Source organism: Idiotropiscis lumnitzeri, chromosome 9 (genome assembly GCF_059441095.1).
Source record: "Idiotropiscis lumnitzeri isolate Australia: NSW breed Sydney's pygmy pipehorse chromosome 9, RoL_Ilum_1.0, whole genome shotgun sequence".
NCBI lineage: Eukaryota > Metazoa > Chordata > Actinopteri > Syngnathiformes > Syngnathidae > Idiotropiscis > Idiotropiscis lumnitzeri.
This window is the reverse complement of record NC_142399.1, coordinates 10686497-10713974: the sequence shown is the minus strand read 5'-3', so window position 1 is coordinate 10713974 and position 27478 is coordinate 10686497. Positions and strand designations below refer to the sequence as shown.

At 41.9% G+C, this 27478-nt stretch overlaps 2 protein-coding genes across 3 annotated transcripts in view; both read right to left on the bottom strand.

Moving 5' to 3' along the window:
• Positions 1–270: 270 nt before the first annotated feature.
• Positions 271–15233, bottom strand: LOC148330198 (phytanoyl-CoA hydroxylase-interacting protein-like). Its single transcript, XM_088305087.1, has 5 exons — positions 14731–15233; positions 6670–6866; positions 4911–5085; positions 4241–4358; positions 271–1245 (listed from the first exon to the last, which is right to left on the bottom strand). Exons 1-5 carry the CDS (start codon positions 15113–15115, stop codon positions 690–692), a joined length of 1431 nt encoding a protein of 476 aa, XP_088161213.1. The 5' UTR covers positions 15116–15233; the 3' UTR covers positions 271–689.
• A 5685-nt stretch (positions 15234–20918) lies between these two features.
• The window catches only part of bicc1 (BicC family RNA binding protein 1), a 54210-nt gene continuing 47650 nt past the window's right edge, over positions 20919–27478 (bottom strand). For both annotated transcript variants that reach the window (XM_088305084.1, XM_088305086.1), the window contains exons 14-21: positions 26576–26729; positions 25968–26127; positions 25854–25893; positions 25583–25737; positions 25321–25483; positions 24331–24494; positions 24088–24187; positions 20919–23214 (exon numbers count right to left, since the gene is read on the bottom strand). In XM_088305084.1, coding sequence (XP_088161210.1) covers positions 23087–23214; positions 24088–24187; positions 24331–24494; positions 25321–25483; positions 25583–25737; positions 25854–25893; positions 25968–26127; positions 26576–26729 — 1064 coding nt within the window. In that variant the 3' untranslated portion in view covers positions 20919–23086. The remainder of the gene's footprint in view (positions 23215–24087; positions 24188–24330; positions 24495–25320; positions 25484–25582; positions 25738–25853; positions 25894–25967; positions 26128–26575; positions 26730–27478) is intronic.

Sequence of the window (27478 nt, the reverse complement as noted above, 5' to 3'; positions counted from 1 at the left end):
CATTTATAATATCACAAAAGATTTTTTGGGGGGAGTGGTAATAAAATAAAAATAAAATCATCCAGATTTAAAATTATTTTAGTTATTTTTTATTTTATTATATATAGTGGTAATAAAAGAAAAAAAATCATCCAGATTTAAAATTATTTTAGTTATTTTTTATTTTATTATATATTAGATATTCTGCATACTATGTATACACACATCTATACACGCACACACACATATATATATATATATATATATATATATATATATATATATATATATATATATATATATATATATATATATATATATATATATATATATATGTATATACCAGAAATTATTTGTTTTTTATTTATTTAAAAAAAAAAGTCACAGTATTTCTATATCTTGGATTCACTATTAGCACTAAAGTATTTGTGTAGAGGGGTGTCCATAACTGCAACGTTTTTTTTGGTTTCTTTTTGTGCGTGGGTTTCTATAAAACATTTTCCCAACTTTCTTGAAAATAATCCGTATTTGCAATATTATGAGAACGGAATGTGAATCTTCTGTGAAAAATTGTAATTGTGTTTGAGAGTGTAGATGGGTGACGCAATATAACTGTATGCGTGTGTGTGTGTGTACTTAAACGCGCCGTATCATGCAACTGCAATGCACGCTTCCGCCAAAGTCTAGCCCCCAACCTGTCCCGCCCCCTGCTAGCGTCCCACGCTGATGTTGCAGGTCTTGCAGCTGGGGTCCTTCTTGGCGTTGACGGTGGACAGACTCATGAGCTGGTGGCCGCTGATCTCGGCCACCGTGCCCTGCGCCAGGTCCACGGGCTCTGTGTAGATCACCTCCAAGATGACGTCCTGGGCGTGACGGAACACCAGGTCGCTGTCGCCGTCGCCGCCCCCGCCTTCCACCCGTTGGCACGTGAGAAACCGGTTGTCGGCGATGTCGAGGGCGGGCAGCCTCTGCTTGCAGAAGTCGTCCCCCTGCGAGCCCTTGGGCGCCAAGACCAGGATGACGTAGTGGTAGGCCGTATACATGCAGTAGAAGTCCCCAAAGTAGAGGTTGGTGTCGGGGTTGAAGAGGGCATCGGCCCGCACCTCAAAGCGGTGGCGGCCGTATGGGGAGTCCTGCGGGGTTTTGCCCGTGTTGAACTCTGTGTTGCAGCTGAAGAAAAGACCTTCCAGCTTGCCGCTGATCGGAGAACCGTGGCTGCCGCTGTTGTCCTTCACCGAGGGGAGCATCCGGTTACCCTGCTCCTCCCTGGAGCAGAACAAAGAACAAAAATCAGCCCACCTGAGTGATGATGACTATATGGAAGTCAAAAGCACTGTGGAGTAGTGGTTAGCACATACTCCTCAAGAGGTGCTGGGTTTGAATCTTCAGTTTTAAATTGTAATAACTGTTCACCAGAAGATGGCAAACATGGCACTTGTCTTACTTGTGCGTCAGATGTTGAGCGTACAGGTTCATGAAAAAAAAAATCACTAAAACCTAATTCATGTTTTTCAGATAACATGAAAGATTTCTCACTAGTAAACTAAAAACTTTTTACTTTCAATTGTTTACTTTCACAAGAACTAGTGACAGTTCGTTTGAAGTGCTAAATTTGGGTCCTGCAAAAACATGGATATAGTGAATGCTTAACTCATTTTCACTGCCATTGACGGACGGGTATAGAACTTTCATTTTACCTAGGCTGGCAGTGAATGAGTTAAGAGTGTGAGAATCACACTTGGGGATTTGCAGGCAGAGTATCAGAATAAATATACATTATGTAATCAGGATACCGAAAATTAAATGGACTTCTTGTTCCTAAATGGTAGCTATCCTGCACATCTGCACCCAAAGTATTTCCACTAACCTATCACAAATCTCCCACAGCATTACGAATTGGCAATTTGTTTTGCAATCTGTGGCAGGCATTCCAAAAGCGTGCATGACGTCACTGCTAAATTGTTTGAAACCGATTACATTTGCAGAACTAAATGAAATCAATTAACACAGCTCTCTGCTGCATTTTCCCCACGCTGCTGTAATAACATTTGCGCAGCGAGAGAAATTGAGGAAAAACACATTTGATGATGACAAAGTGCTGCAAACAAAAGCGGCACACGGGCCAAGCTCACACACTTGCGTCGCCGCCATTTGTCTGCTTTGAGCGCACAGACGCTCCAATTAGAGAATTGTGATAACACACCTTCCGCGTCTGCAGTCGGGTACATGCAGTCCATGCTTTACTGGCAAATTTGACAAACTAGTGAACAGCACAATGTGCAAAACAATGCATCTTTTGCATGACTTTTTATTGTTAGGATAGAACGGAGGGCAACATCTACCTCACAGTTCTGAGGTTCTGGGTTTGAATCTTAGCTGTACCCCACCTCTCGCTCAAAGTCAGCTGAGCAAAGCATGACCTTGAGGACAAGCACTAGAATATTTTAAAAAGGATGGATGCTTCCTAAGCAGCTCCTAAGGTGACATGGAAGATAAAAAAAAATGAATAAAAAAAAGTTGCGAGATAACCGTTTTTTTTTAAACGCAAAGGGAATGTTTTTTTAATGCACGTTTATGTACTTCCGGGTCATCTTCCGGGTGAGTTTAATTGCATTACGATGAAATTCGCTTAAAATACAACACATAAAATCAATTCTTAATATTAAGCATGGTTTTTAAATAAGCAAAAGACATCTGAAGTGAGTGCTAAACAAAAGAGGATGACATCTGACCGCAAGAAGCGCTCCTAATCTGCCGATAAGACCCGGAAGTATATAAACGCACATTTAAAAAAAACAAAAAACATACCCTTGCAAACAAAAACAACTTTGCATTATCTCGCAAAGTTTTTCATTTTTTTCATTTCTTTAAACTTCCATTTCACCTTATGGACTCCGTAGTTCCCGGTTGTGCATGCTGCAGATTTACGGATGGAATGAAAACACTCCCTGCAGCCGCTGTGCGCACCAAGAATGCATTAAAACATGTTTGCGTATGGAGAACTTCTAATGGGCAGCACATTAAAATGGAATAATGAGTCAAATTCGCTTACTCTATGTGCTCATATTGATTTCATCGAGCTGAGCTTTGTTGTGCTGCTAAATCCTGCGGGGTGGGGGTGGGGCACGGTTGAGTTAGTTTGGGGGTCAATGTGACCCACTGCATGATTTGTTGTTGAAAAATGTAAATTAGTTGATTAGGATTTTAATAAAAGAGAAAAGGAAAATAAATGAGTAATACTGTAAATTCAGTCCACTTTTTAAAATGACTTATTTCTATTTTCCGATTTTGACACAGTGAATGTAACCTGATATATTAATCAATATTAATAATATTCATTAAAAAGGTTAATGAATACATGATAATTTTTAATTGTTTTAAATACAGAAAACTACTTAAAATACTGTATTTGTAATGATTAGAGAGTATATATATATATATTTATATATATATATATATATATATATATATATATATACACATGTAAAGACACTTTTTTTCCCTATTAAAAAGAAAAAAAAATACAAGAATAATTGAATTGCAATTTTCCAGCTAGATTATCAAATGGTGAATAATTTGACCTGCAACATAAAAGGGTTGATAATTTATACAAATTAAATGATGTTTTAAAAATAAATAATAAATCTTACATTTTTTATTTTTATAATTACAATTATTAGACAAGATTTTTTAAAAACATTTTTCTAAAAGGAAAAAGACAAAACTAAAAAAGATTAATCCTATTTTTTTTTTATAAATAAAATATATTTATTTAAATGATGAAATTGACCTGCTAATGTAAAACAAAAAGTTGTATTTTTTAAACATACTATAAAATTATTTGTGTATTTGCCATTATTGTTATTAGGTAGTGAAACATAAATACACATATTTGTGTTTGCTATTAGTTTGCTGACCATTTCTTATAAATGTTTTATGGAGAAATTGGGGGGAAATTTTCGCCAGCAGAGACAGTTTAATCCAAATGTTGTTTTTTTTTTTAACCATAACAGTCTATTTTACCCACAAAATAAGAGGGATAACTTTTTGTTATAGGTTGAAGTAGCACTTGACTAATAAAGACCAACAAATCAACTATTAAAGGGATGAATTTGTCCTGTTTTAATTTTTGTTTGTTTTTAATTCAGTAAACGTGTTCTTTGTTCCCTAAAAAATGAAACAATTGAACAAAAACACTGAGATAGCAAAACAATCTCCCATTACCGTCAAACAGTTGATACTTTAATGGTGAGCTGCCTACCTGGCGTGGTCAAAGTATTCCTTATTCTGGTTACGGTAGAAGACGGAGAAGCGCAGCATCCGGCCGGAGATCACCTCGGCCTTCGCCAGAAGCTGGTTGAGATGCACGGTGGAATAATCTGGAAAGAAGGCATAAACGTCCTCACCATCAAGCATCATTTGAAGGACGGCTGATTTGGTGATTAATGCACATTAACCTGCTATTACGCTCGAGTAAGTAAAACATGTTTTCTTTTTTAATCACTAAAGCTTCACAATATTGCCAGTGTTGCTTTTTTGGGCTGTTTTACGACCGGGTGGTTCGTAATGTACCAGCCCCCCCCCGCCTCACATGACCCCCTGCTTCCCCTCCCCCAACGTCAACCTCTACCGGCATTAAATGTCCTGACCTCTGCATCGCGAGATAAATCGCATCCGCTCGCCGAGCTGCTTGATTTAATCCCGGCGTCCTTCCCGAATCGTAATACCATCCATCTGTAAGAATCTCGTTACAGTTCACTCTCATATATCATGTGGACAAAAGTGCTTGGTCACATCCGGTATGATGATGAAACATCTTTCAGGGCGCAGTGACCTCCTCAAGGATACCTCAAATGTAAAGTCACGTCGATGAAAGAGTGAGTATAACGACTGCGTGGAAACACAATGAGGCAGAGCTCCCTGTGACTCACCAGCGGTGCAAAACTCAACGATTTCACTCCATTCCGAGACGGCGTAGTCGCCGTCGGTCTGTTTGGACGCCGTCTGGACTGCCACTGTGTACTCGGTGCGCGGGCTCAGGAACCAGTGGCCCCGCACCGTCATGGGCAGGGGGACCGCCTTGGCCACCAGCTTGGTCGGCACATCCTGGAGGAAGACGGCACCAATCAGACTTCAACGCAATCGCATATAAGATGGTACCTTAAAAACTGCTAAAATAGAATTGCTGTCGATACTGTAGGTTGTGTGCCTTTCACGGGCGTGGGCTAATGATTACACAGAGGATCTGGTTGGCCGGTTTGTCTGCTCACCTCCAATTTTGTCTCATCACAAGTTGCCACTGTAATTCACAATCATCACATTACGACATTATGGCGCCAGTGTTCATCCAAATAACGGTGCGCTTCTGCCTTCCACGATGTCATAAAACAAGCATTTATCTCCACAACCCCCCCACACCCCCAACAATGACGGAAATGGGACATATTATGGGAAATATGACTTTTGAATTCCTTGTCTAGCAATTGCGCATGTGGAGTGCTTGCCCACCCACCATAATGGAAATTAAACAACAGAGTAAATCCTTTGTGATATTTCTATTTCTGAAAAGTGTGTGTGGGCGAGCCGTTCTGCACTTGCACGCCACTGTTACTGAACAAAAGCTAACTGAGATGTTTACGTTGGAAAATATCAATTTGCAATACATCCCTATTCATTCGCTGGCTGCTCAGCACGTAAGGAGAAATACATCCAAATTGATCCTTGTTCGGGTCAAAGGCGAGTTTGAGCCAATCCCAGCTGACTTTGCGCAAGAGGCATAGTACACCCTGGACTGTTCGCCAGTCAACTGGAGGGCACATATATTGCCGAATAAGCATTTTGATACATATTCACACATATGGACAATTTCGATTATTCAATGAATTTGAACAACTGCTTCAGTATTGTATATGTACCCTTTGAATCGCTAGCGACCAGTCCATGCCGAGTGTTGCATTTGCGATTTACTACTCACAAGTTCACCTAGTCACAGATATATTATTTTTTAATTTTTTTACACAATCCTCCGTTTTATTCACTCTTTTTAGCAAATCCTTGTCTAATTCCAAAAGTATTGCTTTGGTGCCACCTTGTGGCATTTATGGCCAATTACAAACCTCATATATATCTATACATACGTATAAAGGCTTTCACAAAAAACGGTTTGAATCAGGAAATCTGTTTTCAGATAGCAGACTCAAGTGCATCAAAGCATCCCACGTATCTAGATATAAGCCACATGACTAGATAGCTCCTAACAATGCACAGAGGGTTCCACCCCAAGTCCAGAATCCTGGACATGCATCCAAGAATACATCAAGGTCATGGCATCCAGGGACGACATCCTTAGTAAATGCTTCAGGCAAACGAAGCTCGGTAAGTAGAAGGAGCCAGATGGACTGTCATGGAAAGACAAGCCCCTGCATGGCATGGAACACAGACAAATTCAAGAAGTGGCTGACATCGAGAAAACGGGTTTGGAAAAGCTGGATTGAAAGACAGCATAGAGATCCACCACATCAGACAGAAGAAGAAGAACGAGAGGGAATGTCAAGGGTAAAGGCAACAGCGGTGCCAGTAGAGATCAGGGCTCAGGAAAATACCTGGAACTACATCCGACATCTCCCTAAAGTAAAGCACAAAACTACGAAAAGCACGTGGAGCATACAAACCGCTTCCCTTCTTGCTTACCTTGTGTTTGAACTTGTTGGAGTTTTTGTTCTCCTTCTTGTTCAGGTCAATGAAGTAGTGTGTGATGCGCTCCTTGCCGCGCTGCTCCATGTCCCAGCAGATCTTGAAGGAGTCGCAGGTGATGTTGCTGATCTTGATGCTCTGCGGGACAGGCAGCTCCACCATGTCAGAGATGGCGCCATCCTGAGATTGACTTCCTGCGGACAAAGTAACGTTTGGTCAGAAATGTTGACATTTGGCCTTGAAATCCTGCTTGTGCATTCATTACACTTACAACTCTCATTCTTTTATCTGCTTCATCGCTGCTAGTGATTATTCTCCCTCCCTGTTGGCCACTTACAGTCTAACCAGCGCAGGTTGCCATGGAAACACATCATCCCCCTTACAATACATACCTATGTGCTTCCCCGAGCAGAAGCCGCATTGAATATTTCAACACGGTGCTGATTTGAACGTGCGCTCTCCGCAGTCGAGGCTCCACCTCTAATCAGCAACGAGGGCTACAAAAATGACATTTGGTGGTTGATTTGCTCCGATCTGTCACATATTTGTTTCTTAATTGTTATCGCACATGTGGATGTACGACCCGTAGTGCAAAGCGAGGTCAGAGAAAATGGCTCGGCTCAACGGCTCCTTTGTGGAATCAGGGAGGAATATAGACTTTTGCGTCACACTCGGGCGACATGGCAACAATGTGACGGGTGTGTGTGCGTGTGTGTGTGTGTGAGTATACGATTCAAAGAATGCACGTCTAAACAATGGCGGAAGCATCCGAGCGTGGTACAGCCATCTCCATTCACGCGCCGAGATTAAAAGACCAATTCCATAATTGGACTGTCTTGCAACCACACACACACACACGCGCACACACAAGCATCTTTTCATGGAGAGCTGGACATCACTACGGGAGCTGCTAGTGATACATGTGCAGGTTAACACACAACTAAATGCAAAAGGTGGAAAAGTTAAGGTCCAGGTCTGATTTGTAAATGGTAAATAATGTCTCTCGTACACCATCAAGGTGGCTAAAATGCTTTTCAGTGAACAGTGGTCGACATGAACCAGCACTCCTAATTCTGAAGGCCCTGGGCAGATTAGCTTTGCATGGCAACAGAGGAGCTGAAATCTGATTGGACAATAACAATCTATCATCCACATGCATTGGAAAAGCAGCCAAGAAGAAGAGAACAGACTGTTCCAGTGACAAATATTCGCGTTTAGGTTGTACAAAAAGCTTCATATTGCAGGAACGCATGATAATAAACATCAAAAGCAGAGAACAGACAATCCGGATTGATTATTTGCATGCACGCCATCTGAAAAGTACATTACGGTCCGTGTGCTGTGTGCTGTCCCACCTTTTGTTGCTGACCTTTGATTTCGGCAAGGCCCGCTGTCGCCCAGAATAAATGGAAGTATAACACTTGAGAGACTCACTACATCACAAAAGTAAACTCGGTGCACAGCAGGTCAAGACTGGGCTTTCATATTTGAACTTAGTGAGATCCAACAGTGAGTGACCATGGCCACTCAAGTTTTATAATGACTCAAGACAGCAAATAGTGCCATGATATTTCAAATGAGGCGATTATTTCTTTTGCACCATTATCAGTCCTCTCCACAGTCATTTATCACAATCCGCGAGGGGTCGTAACATGAGGCGAGCTATATCATCTGCGTTATTATTAACACTGTCCATCACCATAATGATGAAGCATTGCTAATTCTCCTCCTAAAATGCAAATGCAAACTCAGACGGACACCCGCAGCTTATCAACAAAGAACTACACATTAACTATGTTCATCTACAACAAGGTGGGCAGAGAATGGATGGGTTGATGGCTTTTGCTTCTTTCTTAAAATTAGATAGATGGATCAACATGAGAGACAGAGAGAAGAAAGTGAGAAAGAGAAATGTGGCTGGCTAGCTAGCTAGCGAGCTAAACTTTTGGGAGTTTAATAATTCATCATCATGTCGTCATACTGCATATCATTGACAAATATATATTGTACATACCACTTTGCTCAAATATCTATGCCTCTTGCTAGCTAGTGAGCTAGCCATATCTCACTCTCTTGCTCTCTCATCTATTTATCAATCTATCTGTATGTCTGTCTCTCTGTCTGTTAGTCTGTTTACGACCTAGCTAGCTAGAAAGCTAGGGACACTTAAAGCCAACTGTAATTAAAAGTAATCCAGCTAGCCAGCTAGCTAGCTAGGTTGCAGACAGACAGACAGACTGATAGACAGATAGATAGATAGATAGATAGATGAGACAGAGAGAGAGAAAGAGAGAGAGAGAGAGAGCGATAGCGCAAACCCAAGCGAGATGTGGCTAGCTCACTAGCTAGCAAGATAAATAGATATTTCAGCAAAGTGGCATGTACAATATATATTTGTCGATGATATGTAGTATATGACGACATGCTGATAAATTATTAAACTCCCAATATGTGAAGTCGTATGAAACTGTTGATATGCATAATATGTATGAATAATAGATTCATGGCACGTTGAAGTATGGACGAAATTATAGACATTGAACGTCAACAACATGTATAATATACAATGGATTGTATATCCTGTGTATGACATTCGTGTACAATGAAGAGCAGCGAATATTTTGGTCACATGGAATCCTATTTTTGGCATGGCTTTCCGATTAAACCTCTACTCATCTGCAGACCTAATATTGTGTCCAACCCTTTCTGTCTTTTGCAGGTAGAGTGCGTGCGTTCGAGCTTTCGACAGCCTGCGCCGCTTATCTGTGACCAATACTCTGGGGATGGCGGGAATGAAAGATGGAGGAGGACGAAGGTCAGACGGAGCAGGCAGAAATTAACCCTCGTACTGCTCGCCAGGGACAACTCAAGTGTTGCTGTGACTCACATTTGTCGGCAGGTAGAGCGTATATTTTCATTTCCTGCATCACCATTTCACCCTAAACGCCGCTGAATGACTATTACTGCCATATGAGCTCATTTACTACTTCACTACGAGCATTTGCAGAGAGGTAAACACCAGCATGATTCCGGAGTTCCCTTTTTATTTAGCGCCATCAAACAGTCCTACAATGCCCAGCGATGGACGGATGCAAAGGGATCAATAAAAATCTTGTTAACATGCAAACACATCAGCCTCCTAATGGATCTACTTGCTTAGATGTGCCGCATTATTACCTGGCTTGAAGTACTGGCTAACTTGATAGTGCTTTATTAGTGAAAGGATTGTACCCATCTCAAAAAATAAATAACTAAATAAAAGCATCCTGTGTTTGGGACCACTTAACACCATCGCCAGACTATCATATTGCAAATGTAGCAGTTCCAATCGCTTGATAGAACAAATGGAAACAAATTAAGATGTAACAAGCACATTCAGATGCTAGCTCAGGCCTACAGCTGATGGCCAGAGCCAATCAACATGCAGAAAATGAAATATATGTTAAATGTTAGCCAGGTAATTGCCAGCGGCTATCCTGAGCCACAAGGGCCACTCACATTCGTCGACACCCACGTCACTCACCAGGTCGGGCACCACTTTTAGAAGCCACACACATATGATGTCTCAGATACTATGGTGTAGATGGCGACGCCAAGTGGGCAAAAAATATACATATTTTATATTGGTATGATGCAAATTATTATTAGTATTATTTTTTATGCGATTACGCGAATAACGTTGCTCAACAACGACTTTTAATCACAGATGGGCTTCTTGGGTCCCTAAATGTATTTTTGAGGCTAATTTAATTTTTTTTACTCGCACATCACGTTTTTGAAGTATTGTCATTTGTTGATTTTTAGTTTGACCAATAAAAACTTGCACTATATGGATTTCATGACGCGGTGTAATTTATAGCTATGTTGTCAATTAATAAATACTACTAAATACTGTATATTACTATATTGCAAATTATATTATTACAATATTATTCATATTATTATGACACCTTATGTGCTAAAGAAAAACAAGGGCAGATTAGAAATTTGCACAAATAAAAACAATAGAAAAGTTTACTTGCATCTCTGATTAAATATTTTTGCGCAAAGAATAATCAATTCCAAAAATATTCAATATCCTCAGCCCCAAAAGGAAGTTGAGAAGAGTCCGGTAAAAGACAAAAAAAATGTAAATAAAATTTAATTTAGAACAAGTTGGAGGTCAGTCAAGAACTGGCTGCTCATGTAGTGTAACAAAATGACACATCCTTTGTCTTGGACCAGCGTCCCAACTTTTTTAGGTTAGCAGTGCCGCAGCGGACACGGATGTTGGCCTGGCCTTTTGCAAAGCACATCTTTGTTGGTTTCGCTACACGGACTACTAGACTGACACGGACGTCATGCTGAGAGCGCAGAGCGGCCAGAAACAAGAGCATCTTTCTCTATACTAAACCACACAAACAATGTGGCCCTTCATCGCCGTGTTTACACATCAGCAAGCTTCTCATCCGCAAATACAGACACAGTAAAACCATATCATAATAACGATAACACTAAATCAATCTTGCGTGAGTTGTTCAATTCCATCCATCCATTTTCTGGACCGCTTATCCTGGTGTCTGGGATAATATGTCCAAAAGAGGAAGAGTAAATAAGTACCCAAGAAAAAATAAACTCAAATACTGGGTAACTGGCTAGTAACTGAGTTATTAGCAGGAAGTGGTTGGAAAAAGACCACAAGAAAACAGCAACAAGTGTCTCTCGTATTGTTGGAATCTGCCAGAAGATGACGCATGTTCTGAAAACGGACCGGTGTTGTTTACAAGCTTGTAGTCGCACTTTCAGTCCATCAAAGCCACATCTGGTTCAATGTAGGTCGACATTAGTTTTTGGTACATTATCCGATTTAAACATGAGGGATTAGTGCAATTACATAACTTTATACACCACATCGTGTGGAAAATGCAGTGGTAGATTTTTTTTTTTTGGGGGGGGGGGGTCATCCCTCTAAGGCCACATCTTATGCCTCCAATTTAACTTTTAATTATTTTTTTCTTAAAATAGCCTGGTGTGAACAAAACTAACCAATCAGAGAATGGGGAAAAATAGGCGTGACCGAGGGATGTGTCGATCATTTGCTCATGAGCATCGCCGAGGCTTGTGGAGACACTCAGAGGCTCCATTAACGTTTCTTGACCAGTTATTTAACTCCGCAACAAAAGTTAAAGAAATGTCAAGGGACAGAATGTTGGTGTTTGTTACTCCGATGGCTTCAAACGGCTGCTTGCTTTAATTGATAACGTCAAACCGGTAACATTTCATTTTTGGCAATATTCCATGATGACTAAGTCATGCTAGCAATGGCTTGGAGTACACGCGTTAGTGAGCGGATGGCATTTCTTTGGGCGGAGCCTCCAAGGGGTGGAGGCGGGAAGTTAAGTGAGGCTACATTCAAATCTTGCTAGCAGCTTCAAGACTGCATAAAGTTTGAAACCATCCAGTAAGGCAATCAGTCATTTTTTTTTTTTTTATGACAGTGGAGTGATGAATAGCACATACATGTCAATCTGGCCTGCACAGTCATGTTGTCAACATTCAGCCTGCTCTGAAATGTCATATGAATCACACCAACAACGGCAATTGACAGTCCTCCAAATCAGCCATCGAGCGCTCGCGCGGCACGTCGACGCAAGGTTGACGCTAATTTGCTCATCTGCGTCGTTAGCAGTAAGCGCACGTCTGAGGCCGACATCATTAATTTGCATTTGATTAAAACTCACTCTTCAGAGAACAACGCAGGCTAATTTATTTATTGGTTGACCTTCCATTATGGATCAAAACAATCGAGTTGGAATGCTGAGAATGATGCTCAGGTAATATGGACAGTGCAGCGTGAAAAGGCATCATCAGTGAATTTTTTTATTATTATTTTAAACAAACGGACCCATTGGGCTAATTTGTAGTTCCAATCCAGTTACGAATCTGAGGGTGTAGAAGTAGCACACCCTCCATTTTGAGGAACAAAACCTGCATTCAGGCTGCACAACTTTGTCATTCACCACCACACACTGACACAACTGTTCCGCCACGTGTTTAGCGCATTGAAATGTCCTGACAGTGCGGGGTGTGTGTCTGGGTGTGTGTGTGTGTGTGTGTGTGTGTGTGTGCTGTTCCCACAGACAGGAAGCAGCCCAGTGATGCTGCATTCACTTCCATTTGCTGGCTCAGCTTGGCCACATGCAGCCTCTCTTGCTGCCAATTAAATATTGATGGCTGTGAGAGGTAAATTTAGAAAGCAACAAAGTAAGGAAATTAATCCGGTCCTGAGAATAGAAAAAAAAACGGTTTTCCAGATAAGGACAGTGGCTATTTCCAGGAAAATCAATGCGAGTACGTTACATGCGGTTGCTGTGTCTTCCACCTATTTTTTTACACCGCTTTCCATGTTCAGGGTCAAGGTTTCTACCTCAGGGTTCCAAACTGTCTTCTCTTTTCATTTTGTGGCGTTAGATTTGGAATTTGCATCACAGGGCTAGCTAGTGGACGATAACGTTAGTGGTCCAGTGATTGCTTAGTCAGAGCAAAACGGTTCAACGAGCAAAGCAGTCTACCGTAACTTAAATGTCAACTAATCATGTTAACATCAATTATGTTTTCAATTTTGCTGTTTCACAATTTCGACTAGCAAAAGAAGTTAATACATTTTCTGATCGGCATCTCTGGTGGAGTTTGACAGATTTTATTTAGATTTTGTTTTTATGTTAGTGGATAAATTGATAAAAGATAAATTGATCCTGAACTGCCATATTGATGGTTTCTATAATCCCGATTTGATGTTGTTGATATTAAGACAGGCGTGGGCAAACTACGGCCCGCGGGCCACATGCGGCCCGTTAGACGTTCTTAATCCGGCCCACCAAACTAGAAAAATATTAAATGAATAAATAATTTTCAAAGACATATATATTTTTGTAACGCTTTTGTTCACTTTCATTTAAAAGTAAATGTTATTTTTTTTCTCCGCTGAGGTGAGGTTACCAAAACACTCCATACATCTGCTCCCGGTTCGGCCCCTCTGTCAAATTTTAAAACCCATTGTATTGCCCGCCAATCAAAAAGTTTGCCCACCCCTGTAGTAAGAGGAGGATAAATAAGGTAAGCAATGTGAACCACTACACTTGGTTTCTTCACACAACAAAACCGGTTTATCCGCTATTTCTCTGTCAAGCGTCGTCGTTGGGCATCAAAGTGGGCCAGAAGGTGCGTTTGTTGCTCCATAAACAAACACCATGTGGGTGTCCCAAGGACACACAGGCTATATTTATTTGGACGACTCAGCCAGAAGTGGCTGCAAATGTTATGAAAACGGCTCCACGGTTGCACCAGCAGCCGACGAGAGTTTCCCGAAAAGCTGGCAACCAGTCCGCTCCTGACCATTAGGAAAATGAAAGCTTTTGAATCAAGCCAGCAAAGCACTAAGAGGATAGAAAGTGCATCGTGGTGGTGTGTCCTGCATGCTGAGGAGTGGTTCCAGATGCACAATGACCAGGTGACACGCACAGATTTAATGGAAATGTGTGGGTTTTTTTCCCCCAACAAATGAGAATTGATCTTTTTGTGGCTCGAACGCTGTCGCACTCACTCACATGTGGCTGCAGCCATGTTGGGAGTCTCTGCTGATGATGACTTGCTTTTTTTTTTTTTTTGCACCAAACATTTGAGGGTTCAACACCTCTGATCTTCAACGCCGTGGACTCATTTTGGGATGGCGTGAGACACCAGAGGCCACCTTATTTGACAAATCCAATCTGATTAAGACTATGCAACGAGACTATTTGCAGTTTTGAATGATGTATGTTTAGGAGAAAGCAGTTAGGTGTGGTGGTGCCTGCAGGGTTGAGATAAGAGTTTCTATTTAACCTGTATAGTAACACAAAAAGGCTTTGTTGCCTCTCTTGCAATTCCACGCACGCACCGGGCATTCAAAGGACCCTTATGAGCCCCTTACAAAAAGCAATCAAACACAGTCTACACGTCAGGGGGGGGGGGGGTTAATGAGTCGTCTTTAATGCCCAAACGCACTCCGATAATATGCGAATAAGTTGCTTTTGAGCTCACCGTCTCGCTCACACAGCTGTATGCCGTCCAGGCTCAGGTCCTTGATCATCCCCTCGCAGGGGCTCAGCGGGCTGCTGATGTTGCGCGCCAAGCCAGGTACCTCCATTTCGGCCCGTGTGGATGTCACAGACGAGGATGCTGCACTGCCTTGTGGTCTGAATGGCCGGCTGAGAGCTCCACTCGCTGCTCCGCTGGTGGAGGAGGAGAAAGAAAGAAAGACAGAAATGGAGTTTGCAGTCTCGCTCTCTCTCTCGCTCTCTCTCTCTTTCTGACGCGTCACGTGCTGGGGGGAAAACGCCCCGTTGCACTCTATTGCAAGGATGCAAATATGATTTGAAATCGCTTCATTGGTTGCTCGTATTTGTTCGGCGTTCTCGCGGTGCATCCACGCAGAGCCACAAGTGTTGCGCGCATGCGTGTGTACGCGCGTGTTGCATGAGCGCGCAGCGTTCGGCGGATTAAACGCGCGCGAGACCGTTCCCTTCAACTGAATGGGTGCTTATGTAAGGAGATTATCCCGCGGGTTCTCCTCCTCTGGGTTGCATAAAAAAAAAACAAAAAAAAAAACAAGGCGTGCTCAGCGTCAGTCGTCCTGCCAAAGGGCCACGACGTTTGTTTGTCAGTCGGTCTGTCCGGTGCTCAGCTGCGAGAGGACTAATGAGATGCAGGAGAGGAAAAGAGGGGGGGGGCTCGAAGGGGACCCCCTTGACATACTGCACGGCATAATGAGTGCACATCTGCACCCTTTAAGCTTGATTGATGCTTAATTAAAGGCTTTTCGGGACAAATCATCAAGGAGGCCAGAAATCAGTATTCCCTACAATGAATGGTAACAACTAAAGTTTCGTATTAAAAGGAGACATTTTATGCTTTAAAATCAAGGCGTCCTAACATGTCTACTTTCGTAAAAAAAAAAAAGAAAAAAAAAAAAAAAAAGAGGATCTCGCTCAACTCACCAAGTTTGTTTTTGAGGGACTGGTCCAGTCTACTCTTCTAATAGGTTTCATAAAAAGAGCTAGTGGCTGTGGCTACAACAGTGCGCGTGTGTGTGTGTGTGTGTGTGTGTGCTGGGGGTGAAATAAATATAATCTCAATAATGTTTAGATTATAATTTGATGACATCGAGAAGTACCCAATAAAGTGTCAGGTTTGTTGACAAAAAAGTGCATGGACTCGTGCGTGTGTGCTGTGTGTGACGCTGATTCCACGCCAGGAAGGAGGTCTCCCAAAAGGTCAAGAGTATGATAAATGGAAGGCAAAGCGAGGATGATTTGCAGGCCTTGGGCGCCTCCTAACACCATTTGGCCGTGTTTGAGTCAGGAGTCATTTCCATGAGCGAGGCTACCAAAGCAATGACTGTCACTTTGTATTTGTTTTTGTCTTCCTCTCTTTTATACAAAGCACCCCGAGGAGAGGCGGCGGGGTGCTTCTCTATTCAGTGGACGACCGAGTCTGTAAATGCGCCCCATCAGACCCCTGAGTCATGCTGTTTAATATGGCGAGGGGAGGGGCACGGGGGAGAACATTTGTGTATTCAACATTTCTAAACAGTTTATTTGTGTGTTATTTCTATCGTATTGGGATTTATAGTGTATGAAGTGCTGTTTCTGTGAGTGAAAATAATTTTATTGCTCTTTTCCCCTTCCTCTGGGGTCAGACTTCCCATTTGTCCAGTATTATACGTGGTGAGATATACGTTCACTCACTTGCATGAGCCATCTAACAATTAGCTTGTTTCATCTCAACAAGAAATGGGATGTGTAAAGTATGCTATAATTCTGATTTATCGACGTTATAAATACATGTGCAGCAGAACAGTTTTAATGGTGGAGGGAAAATAAAGTAAATCGGTATGATTATCCAATTGTTTTTCAATTAGTAGGATCCAATAATAAGCTTGGCACACTTCAACACACTGCATTGGTTGTTTGACAAAGCTGCGTTAAATCACTTAAACAGGATTGTAATCCAGATGTATTGTTTGCTGCCATTATGAGTGTGCTGTCGAGTTCCTTCAAGGCCATCGTTGGGCAGTAGCAAAAGAATTTGTTACTCTACTTTTGGGTCCTGAGTACAGGAAGGAAATGCAAATTTAATTTAAACCAGACTCGTGTTAATTAGTGAAGCTGAGGATGAAAAGATGTTGAAGCGGCATTTGGCTGTAATGCTGCACATAAATGGAATAAATTAGGTGAAGGCCGACCCACGTAAAAAAAATGTTTTATACTCAGGTCGTGAAAAATGACGCCACCCAGCCCTCTTTCCTTTGATTAAGGTATTTTAAGTTTTATTTTTTTTTTTTAATCAATTTCACTTTAAAGTATTTTAGTAATTTCAGAAAGCTACTTTTAATATCTTTCCTTTGCTTTAAAATGTCTTTAAATCATCTGTTTGTAAATGTGTTTCAATGTTCTTTTACTAATCTTAATAAGGTACTTTTTATTCTCTTTGCTTTACTTATGAATTTCTTCAGCTGTTGCTTTGAAAACGCTTTAAGGTGATGCGTCTTTGTCCGTGTAAAGCACATTGAGTTACATTGTATATGAAATGGGGCTGAAGTTGCCTTGATGATTTGGTGTCTATTTTTTTTTTGTAAATTTTTTCATTTATTTTTTTTAACAAAGGAAATTCAATCAGGTTAAACACGATTGTCAGTTTCCGACGCGTTTTGGCTTGGCGGCGGAAGGCTCAGAACTTTGTGCTTCTTCTTATGCCACATAAACATTATAAGCGCTGTGCTTCAGGTAGCCTCAAATGGTCGCCAGATCCCACAATGCAAAGCAAAAGATGGCCGATGCGGCAAGTGTCACTTTGAAGCGGTTACAAAAGCGCTACGCTTGACCTACATGTGGACTGGGCTTGACAGCGGTGAAAGAAAACAAGCTGCATTTCCATGCGCTTTGCGGGATTAGCACACAAGGTTTACGGAGGCCAGTGGGATCGAACTCCATGCTAAGCTCATAATTACGCTGCCTTCCGTAAGGAAGCTTTTCCGATGAGACCACCAAGGCCTTGCTTCACCTTTTTTTTTTGTTTCCACATTCCAGCCGTGTAAATGTTGCAAATTCCTTTCGTGGATGTTGTGCACACTCCTGCTGCGGCTTCAGTCAACACAATGAACATGTAGAGAAGCTCGCTCCACACATGATGCTCTTCGGCATGCTTAATAGGAGCCATTTTGTGAGCATGACTTAGCAGCTGCCCCCTGTTGCGTTTAAATGCCTCGGTCGCTAAAAGAGCTCAGCAGCAGCTGTAGATTAGCACAGAAGTCTTTGAAATGAATTTTTAACTGTGTGTTACATCATCAAAAGACCTCAAAGAGCTCAGACAGCGCGCAATAATAATAAAAAACAAAAAAAAAAACAAAGCTCATTCTTATGCACGCCATGCATCGTCTAGTTTTCTTTGTCGCTCTGCTTTCGCTGGTTATAGAAGAGGAAGAAGAGGCAGAGGAGGAGGCAGGCAGGCAGATTCTGGAGGTTTCCTTCCTCCATCCATCAGCCGAGCTCATTCCCTCCAGCCATAGTCATTATGTGTTAAGATCAGTGCTCAGACTTCGAATGCACCCCCCCCCCGCACTCCCCATAACACAAACAAGGGGGGGAGCAATTTAGCAAAAAATTATTTGAATTGTGTAATTGCAATTTAATATGCAATTTTTTTTCAAGGTCGTCTTCCCATGCATTATTTTTTTTAAATAAACACATGCAACATTAATTATTACAAAACATACTCTGTATAAAACATAATTGGCCTACTGACCGACCAAAGTGAACCAGCACTTTTTTCCACTCAATTGCAGCCCGTGATGACTGCTTTCTATTACATTAGCATGTCAGTACACTCCCAAATCATTCTCCCCCATCAACCTGCTCTTTTCTTCCTCATCATCACTTTCCTAAATCCCTTCCATGCTGACATTCATCTGCCTTGCTTTATATTAAAGCTGCAATTATGACCTATGTGTGTGTGCGTGACATTGGCTCACCTCGACTGTGTGAGCTCACAGGCCGCACGAAGACAGATGGAGGAAGTGCAAGGGAGGCGCCGTGCAAGGATGCAGGAGGAGTGATGGAGTCTTCATCCTGCATGGAGGGATGAGCTTGTACAGGCGGCAACATTTAAAATAAGTGCTGCTGAGAGACGTCATTAGGGACACCTGGACATTCCAAAAAGACCCTGTCATGCATTCAAATCCACATTAGTTATTGAGCGTATTTCATAGACTTAATGTGCTTCAGGATAATGAAAAAAACAATTAGAAGTATCATACAATTAGAACATAATTGGGAAAATGGTTGGCTGGAATAACAAAGTATATTAAATAACAGACATTAATTTAAATAATATCCACCTTCACAGCAAATTTCTGGAGGTAAGGTGGGCACAGGATTGTGTCTGGTGACATGACAATGCGCCACATACACGCAGGATAGAGCGATGATTATCCAAGTATGGGCGCCCCCTAGAGGTATGCAAAATAAAATACCCAATGGGTTTCAAATGTTTTTCTTGTCTTTACTTCTGCAACGTACACTCCCCAACCGGCTGTGTGTCAACCAGAAATATAAGCACCTGCGTTTTGTAAATGTTACAGACACATAGGAAGTGTTTTGAATCGTGGAGAAGAAGCAGCAAATCAAGAATGAAGGATGACATGCATTCCCAAACATATTGTGGAAGCAAATCCCACCTCATGGCGTTGACACTTTTCCTGCTGCGGCAATCTGTCGACGTGCGTGAACAATCTTGCGGAGCATCAAGTGGGAAGCTTGGCGACTTGTTGACGCGTGCTTAGTCATGAACGTTCTTTTTCGCTCTGCAATTTGCACAAGCTGTCTGCCTCCACATCTCTGCAATACAATGGGACATAATCATGCTGTCCATTGGGGATAATTGGCTCATATTTCTTCTTGACTTGATTGACAGTTTTTCTCAACAAATGTGATGTTGGACTCAATGAGGTTTCCAAAGACATCAATCGAGCTGGTTTGAGAGCGAGAACCACAAGGGAGATTATCATTTAATATTCAGCTTTCGGGGCAAGTTTCACAATGAGCTGAACTGCATTTAAAGATGGGAATTAATTTGACCTTCTGCAAACTGTTGAGTCATCCTTCAGTGGAGATCCAGACTACCTTACGTCCCATGATATTGCTTTTCTCTGGGCCCCAAAAGGAAGCTTTAAAATGCCTCAAATCCCCGCATGTGTTCAGCTGGCACCGTAATGAATGTTTTCCCACTGCAGCCTCCTACATAGTAACCCAGAGAAAATCGTATTTACACGGTCGTCAGCGCGGCGGTGTTACACAACAAACAAAGGCGGGAAGGCTTGTGTGGTGGAAAGAAAACAAAAAATGGTGATGGAGGGAAAAAGTGGCAAGTGAGTCACGCGGTGGTGATGAACAGACGCGTCGGTGGGGGTTTTGGTTCACCTGTTAGGAGGAGGGCACTCCGACATGCCGCCACTTTCCATCTGACGCTTGCGTGACGTCATACGTACATGAGGATAAAAACATCCAGACTATGAACATAGAAACAATAACTATGAAAAACAAAAGGGAAAAAACTGTTTAAATAAGATCAGTGGCAATTTAATTCATATGATCAAAAGAAAAAAATAATTGGAAAAATGCATGTTTTGCTTGCTGCTGAGCCAAATTAGCACTCTGTCGACGACCGAGGGTGAATGTTGTGCACGTCTTCAAACGGTCTGTTTTAGAGCAACAACACTGCCCCCTTGAGGCTTGACATGATATCATTGGCATTTGGATAACAAAAAATAATGGACCGTTTTCTAGTTTTCACACATACGATCCATTCCATCCATTTTGTGTTGCGCTTTTTCTCATCATTCGATCAGAATTAGCAGTCAAAATATGCACCGACTATCATATAACAGAACCAAGTGTTTTTGCTGGAAACATTCCACCTGAAAATACAGCAGACACAAAGCAGAATCATTTTGCATATCAACGGTGCGGGAATGTTCTGGAAGCAGAAAGGTAGCAAGGGAATGAAAAGCTTTTTCGATAGCGTCAGACAGACGTGCTTCTCCACTTTGAGCCTCCCTGGAGTCTCTCTTGCTGGAACTTTTGGAAGAGAAACGCACACCAGATGGAATATTTCCCAGACAAATCAACAAGAAAAGAAAAGAGCAAATTTTGCATACATTTATTACCCTCAGAATACCAATGTTTGAACATTTCTTTTGCCTCATGGTTTATCAAAACAAAATCTTTAAAATAAAACAACTGTTATAAAGTTTGAATGAGAGCTTTTTGGCCATGATGCACAATCCTTTGGTGCAGAATTGTAGCTTTCCCTAACACACAAAAAAAATTGTTCAAAATAAAAACAAATACACAAATGTTACAGAATTCCTGTTAGTGGTTTTACAATTTCTTATAAATGTACCATGACACTGCAGTACAAAGACATTTTCCAATAAAACCCTTTTTGGCATCAAACAATACAAACACACACAGAAGGCTGTGCGACTTTTTGAGAGGAGCTGCAAGTAAACTTTTTTTTTTGGACAGAATGAGTCCTTTCATGATCCGCCGAAAACGAACATCAAACCTCAGATAAAGCGCTTCTATTTTAACAACATTCACCGGTTAAGACGAGGAGCTGAGTCAAAACACTTTGCATGTAGTGCCTCAGGATAAAGTCCTAGCTTCCCTTTTGCATTTTTCAAGACTTCAATACAAAAAAACTCAACAACAACGTAGAATTACCTTTTTAGCATCGACAACCTTGTCAGAATATGATTCACGGTAGTGTTATCAACAACCGCATTGACAACGGCTCAAATAGACGCAAAATAGGCCAAAGTGGTTGAAAAATTGGAAGTGAAGTAAAATAACTCCGATGCAAGGCACTTGTTTGTTTTCTGCTGGTATTTTCAGCCAAAGTTTTGATGCGTTTGCGCTCACTTCTTTTAAAGGCACTTTGTACGCACACAATAAAAAAAAAAAAATCTTCATTCTTCACTTGTAATACTGTCAAATATTAACACGACTACTCATAATTGCACTTTTGTTTCAAATCTAGCCACTAAATCTTCAAGGCTGCATCTGGAAAACTCGAGAATTACGACATATAATCCTCTTGCTTAATTAAAGGCATCTTAGGCGGGTTTTCAAGGGTATTAAGATGACCCCAAAAGGGATTCTTTGCATTTCTTCAAATGACTTTTCATGTTCCCTGTAAGATGCAGTCAGAGCAAAATGTCCCTTCTTCAAGCAAAAAAACAAACAAAAAAGAAAAAAAAAAGAAAAATAAAGTTAACTGGCACTTGAGGCTTCAAAAAGTTCTCTAACGAGGTCCCTGCTCCGCGGAGAAGGCAGAGGAGTGCATTGTGGGATTTCGCGGCCACCAAGAGGCCGACACTGACAAATAACAGACGGGGCAAAAAAAAAAAAAGCCTTTGCTATAAACAACCAGACGAAAACCTGCTGCGGCCATCTAAATGCTCCGCAGACTGGGAAACATGAACATAAAATGACAATAATAATAGCAAATAATCATATTAAGTCATTTTTGTAACGTATAAAAAAAAATACACATGTAAACTGATTACCATTATACATCCCACCCCCTTCCCTAACATGGTTGTTTAAAAAAAAAAAAAAATCAGAAGAGAGTACAAAATTTGGTCTCGGAAATACACGGACGCAAACGATGGCGAGATGTCGGAACAGCTGCAGAACATAAACACGCACTTGGGAGGTATGTTCCCAATCAAAACACTTCCCTTTTTGGTCCACGCCAGCCAGTTGTCCACTTTTTGGTGCGCTGACCTACTTTGCACTTTGTTTGGCCGTGTCCTTCCACCCCCAATGACGGCGGACGGCTAAGCGCTGACACATTTGGCTTGGTACAAAAAAAAAAAAAAAACAAAAGGGAAAAAAAAAAAAGAAAAATGCATCTGTGCTTTTTAAGTCCAATGCATAGTTCTTATTATTCTTCCAATGTAAGCAATGAAGGCGTTCACAGGCAAAAGTCTAGTAACATTAAAGTGCATGTCACTGAAACAGCTGCAGCGGCGTCAGTGGGTAAAATGATCGTACTAATCATTCTGCCTGTTCCCTTGAAATACTGGAGTCGCCTAAGCAGAAGCGCACAAATGCTTCAGATGGACTCAATGGCTCGGACGGGAGTCAACGCCGAACCTCAGGAATCCCCTTTTTTCCCCCCGCATGTTGGTTGGCAAACTATGGCTTCGAACTGGATGTTTATACAAGATGGCGCTGTCCACAGTCTGAGCGTGAAAGAGAGAGCGCTGAACATAAAAACCCCCCCCCCAAAAAAACAGCGGTGCCGCGCCATGAAAAAAGGACGGCGCTGGGGCCTACCACCGGCCGCTGACGCTGGCCATGTCGGCGTGGAACTGACGGGACAGGCGACCGCTGGCGCCCCCTTCCAGGAAGGACGAGCGGATGGGGGGCTCGAATAGCTTGCGCCGGTTCTTGTTCAGTTCTGAAACGACATCGGCACAAAGATTAGATAAGAGAATCCTCGCCAACTGACTATTGCGTTTAGCACAAGGCTCAAAATAATGAGCATGAGGAAACAAAATCCAATTTGATTATTTTATTTGATAATTTTATAATTATTCATTCCCAAGTAAAAAGTCAGCAGCGACAAGCGCTACATAAAATAATTGGATATGCGTGTTTATTTTGCATCCGAGATTCACGTAGAGACGCTTCTGCCTTGTTGCAGTCAAAATCACCTCAGTGACAGATCAACGGAGTCCAAAAACATGAAATCATTGATGAAGAACGGCACCCAAACATGAGCGTTGGAGCCCGTGTGTCAACAGAATAAAAGTGGAGAAATGCGAAAACACAGACACGCACATCTGCAAGGAACGTCAATGGATATGATGGGGATTGGTCGTTTCTGACACTAACACGCAAGAGGAGGAATACTGTGGTACACGCTTTTAAGCCCCGAGTCTTTAATTGTTCAATTTATTTGCGTTGTGTTCCAAGCCAAAATTTGAGACGAGTAAAAAAAAATAAACCCATAGTCACCATTCAACAAAATAAGAAAAGTTGCAAAGAGCTGCTGTAGGCCACAACTCACGCTCACATGGAGGCCAACTTAACAGCGGCTCCTGACAACGTATTTATAATACAAAAAAAAAAGAATAAATAAATTATATATATATATATATATATATATGTATTCCATCTCAAAGAGGAATATTAATTTTTATATGCATGTACTTTTCGCAAGAACTTGGTCAAAGGAAGATTTAAATTAAGGCAAGATACCACGGTAATTGCTTGATCTGAATGATTATTCCCGCACTGGATCACAGTTTTTCACTCGAATTTGAAATACCTGAGATGGCCAGTAGCATTTTCCTGCGGGCGCCAAAGGTGGTGATGCCCAATTCCTTCAGGTCCTGGTCGGTCAGAGTCAGGAATGTCTGGAGGTCGATCTGGAAGTCGCAAAAACACCGTTTCAGGACTACAATCATTAAAAAAGTCTTCCCAAAGAGTGCAACGAAAAAGTTGTCAAATTCTTGCACTTTCTGATGCATTTCGTCCTCAGTGTGGCTGTGCGTTGTTGTTCCACGCTTACCTCTTGCTGTTGAAAGACGTCGGTGTACTTTCCCAGGCCCAGCTTGCTAAAGAGCTCGGGCAGGTCTGAACCTTTGAGAGAGGAATTGAGGCTGCAGCCGTTGCTGCCCGTCACTGACGAGATGCAGTCCATGTAGTTACTGCTGCTCAGGTAATGTTCAGCCGCTGTCCATTAAGAGAAGGGGAAAAAAATTAAACATGATATAAACAAGCAAAACACAAAATACAAGGTACAACCATGTAAAGTACGGTGCTAAAAAATGTTTTTTTATGAAAAATATAAGGAGAAAACAAACTATGATAAATAGCACAGGAAAATATTTCCATGCCCATAAGAAATAGGAGTTTTAGTAGAATATCTCGTCATTACGCAAAAGTAGCGTATCAAAACAAAATGGCGGAAGCATTGCTTTAATTCTTAATGTAAATATTCATATTTTTACTAATGCAGCTGGTTACAACAAGCGGTTTGTACTAATTGCAGCATTGGTTCTTCTGAGAATTCCTTCCATATGAAGGAAAATTGGTACTGCGTGAAATCCGTGATTGAATTGAAAATCTTCACCTTGCTAAGACAATTTGACTAATAAAGTATAGCGATAATTCAACGCAAGAATGCAAATGGAATAATCATACATAATTAAGTACGACTAAGTCATATGACAGGAAAAACATTCTGGAAAGAGGCTTACTGATATTTGACACCAACACAAAAAAAAGCATTCGCGGTCTCGGTCAGCCTGCACCCTAGAAAGTCATGGAGGCCAATTGCCATGGCAACAACGCCGACCAAGCGTAATGGTGCGGAATGGAGAGCAGCTGCCGCCCAAGGGCAACTTCAGCTCAATAACAGAGAACACATTTTGATTTAGTATAAGGTGCACATATGGCCAAAGGTACCTTTAACAACTTCATCGTCATCTGCAATAATAAATAAATAAATAAATAAATAAATAAATAATAAGTAAGCCTGCAGTTGAATGTAACTGACCCGATTTGTTCTGCTTCCTCTTGGGGCTGCTCACAGCAGCGGGGAAGTCGGGGTGCGCCTGCAGCCCGTTGGGCGTGCCGTTCCTCTCTCGCCAGTTGTCAGAGTCACTGCCGTTGGCCACGCCCTCGCGGCTGCCGGCACGCGACAGGGACAGCGGGGAGCCCTGAGGGAGGAAGTTCACCCAAATATTAGGCAAAGCCATGCGAATATCAGCTCGAGAGATATTGACCCGTAAGGTCTGAAATTACGACGGGATCCAAACCTCATAGGTGGTGCTCATGCTGGGCTTGTATGGCACGTGATTGGCTCTCCTCAGTTCCTTGATGGTTTCAGCCGGCATGGACTTGGAGAAACCAAGACCACTCCAGGTGTTAGTCGGGGTCCGTACCTCCGTCACTACGGGTTTCTTCAACATTGCTGTGTGAATAGATGAGCATTTTTACGTTAATTTAATTTTTTTCACCTCATTTTAATTTAACAAAATACTATTCTGCAATGTAAAAGTAAAGTATGTTGACAAGACTAGAACTCACCTTTGGTCGCCAGCAGCTTTTTCTGTTCATAGTCAAATGCCTGCAAAAAAAAAAAGGATTGGTTGTCGTTCACAAAAGAATTGTGTTTGTATTCTTGCTTGCGTTTGCCCGCACCTGCATGTTGGCAAAGGAGGTCTGCGGGGCCAATCGGATGCGCTCCCTCTCATTCTGCTGAGCTGCACGCTCGGCTGCCCGCTCGCTGCCCGGCGCCCTCTTGTCGGCCACGGGACTGTCTGACGAACTGGACTCGGCGTCCGACAGGAGACAATCGGAACTGCACGGTAAACAGCAAAGTTAAATTCAATTACATCGCTACGTTTTCCCTTTAACTAGTCAAACACTTGAATCCTTTGGATGTCATGTCTTCGCTATATCTTGGCTGGATTACTGGAATGCACTTTGCTTTGGAGTCAGCCAGCCCTCCGTCAAGCGTCACCAGTTGATTGGCTGAGATACTTTTTTTTTTTTGTTAAAATCTTTGTGCTTTTTTTTAAAAAAAAAAAGGATTTCACTGGCCCAAAATAGAAATAAATAATATAGATTTTAATGGTTTCAGGGAATTTGGGGCCGTTAAATTTTATTTGATGATTTGTCTGATTACATGTCTTTTAACAAGTTTTCAGTTTCCTACTAATTTCATTGGATTTGAATATGAATCCCACATTTTTTTTCTTCCAGATAACAACTGAACTCCTCCAAAGGGCATCTGAATTCAGACATACTGTAGGTGTGAATTCTTGGTGCCCTGCAGCAGCTCCACAGCTTGCCGTTTCCCCGACGACTTCTTGCATGAGGCCAGCATCTGCTTGAGCTCGCTGCCGCTGGCCGAGTGCGAGGGGCTCCTCGGCATGCCCACCTCAACAAACGTGTCCGAGCCTGGAACACGTAAACAAAGAATGCGTTAAAAGTCCCACTACATTTGGGCATTAGTGAAAAATAGCAGCTGGAAAATTGGCAGTCAGCCGGACGCTGCATGCTGTGCAACAGGATGTGTAAGAGTTCACGTGCGTATCAACGCTATATGAATATGCATTTAAGTTCCGCACGAGCCAAGCAAAATAAAATGATGTCAGGCGATCTAATGGAGCTCTCGGGGGATGCACGTTGGAGCGGCCCACCCTGTTAAAGAAAAAAAAAATGGAGCGCAGTCGGGGTGGGCGAGCCAGTCCAAATACACTGTGAGACACAGGAGGAGGTGATGGAAGGACGGGCGGCGAGTGGGAGAGGAAACCTGCCCGTGACGCACCCCATCAGGGAAGACGGCTTCGGTAAACACGGCAGAAAAAGGAGACGCGTGAGAGAGAAAGATTTGAGGCGGAAAACCGCCGCACGCACCGCCAGGAGGGCAGAAGTTAAACTGTCTCCTCTCGTGCGTAATAAATAGAGATTGTGAGGTTAAGAACTGCACGGGGAAATGAGTTCATTTGAAGTAGTCTTCACAGGGCTTAAAATCTTACACAAATCTTTCAGTTGTGAACTTGAGGTGAGAAGGATAACAGCTCAAGAGTTGACAGGGTGAAGCTTTTCTATTCAAGGATTATTAGCCTTTTGAAGTTAAAAAATAGACATAATCTGCAATTTCTTTTTAACACAATTTAAAACAGTTCCCTGGTCTCTTGGTGGAG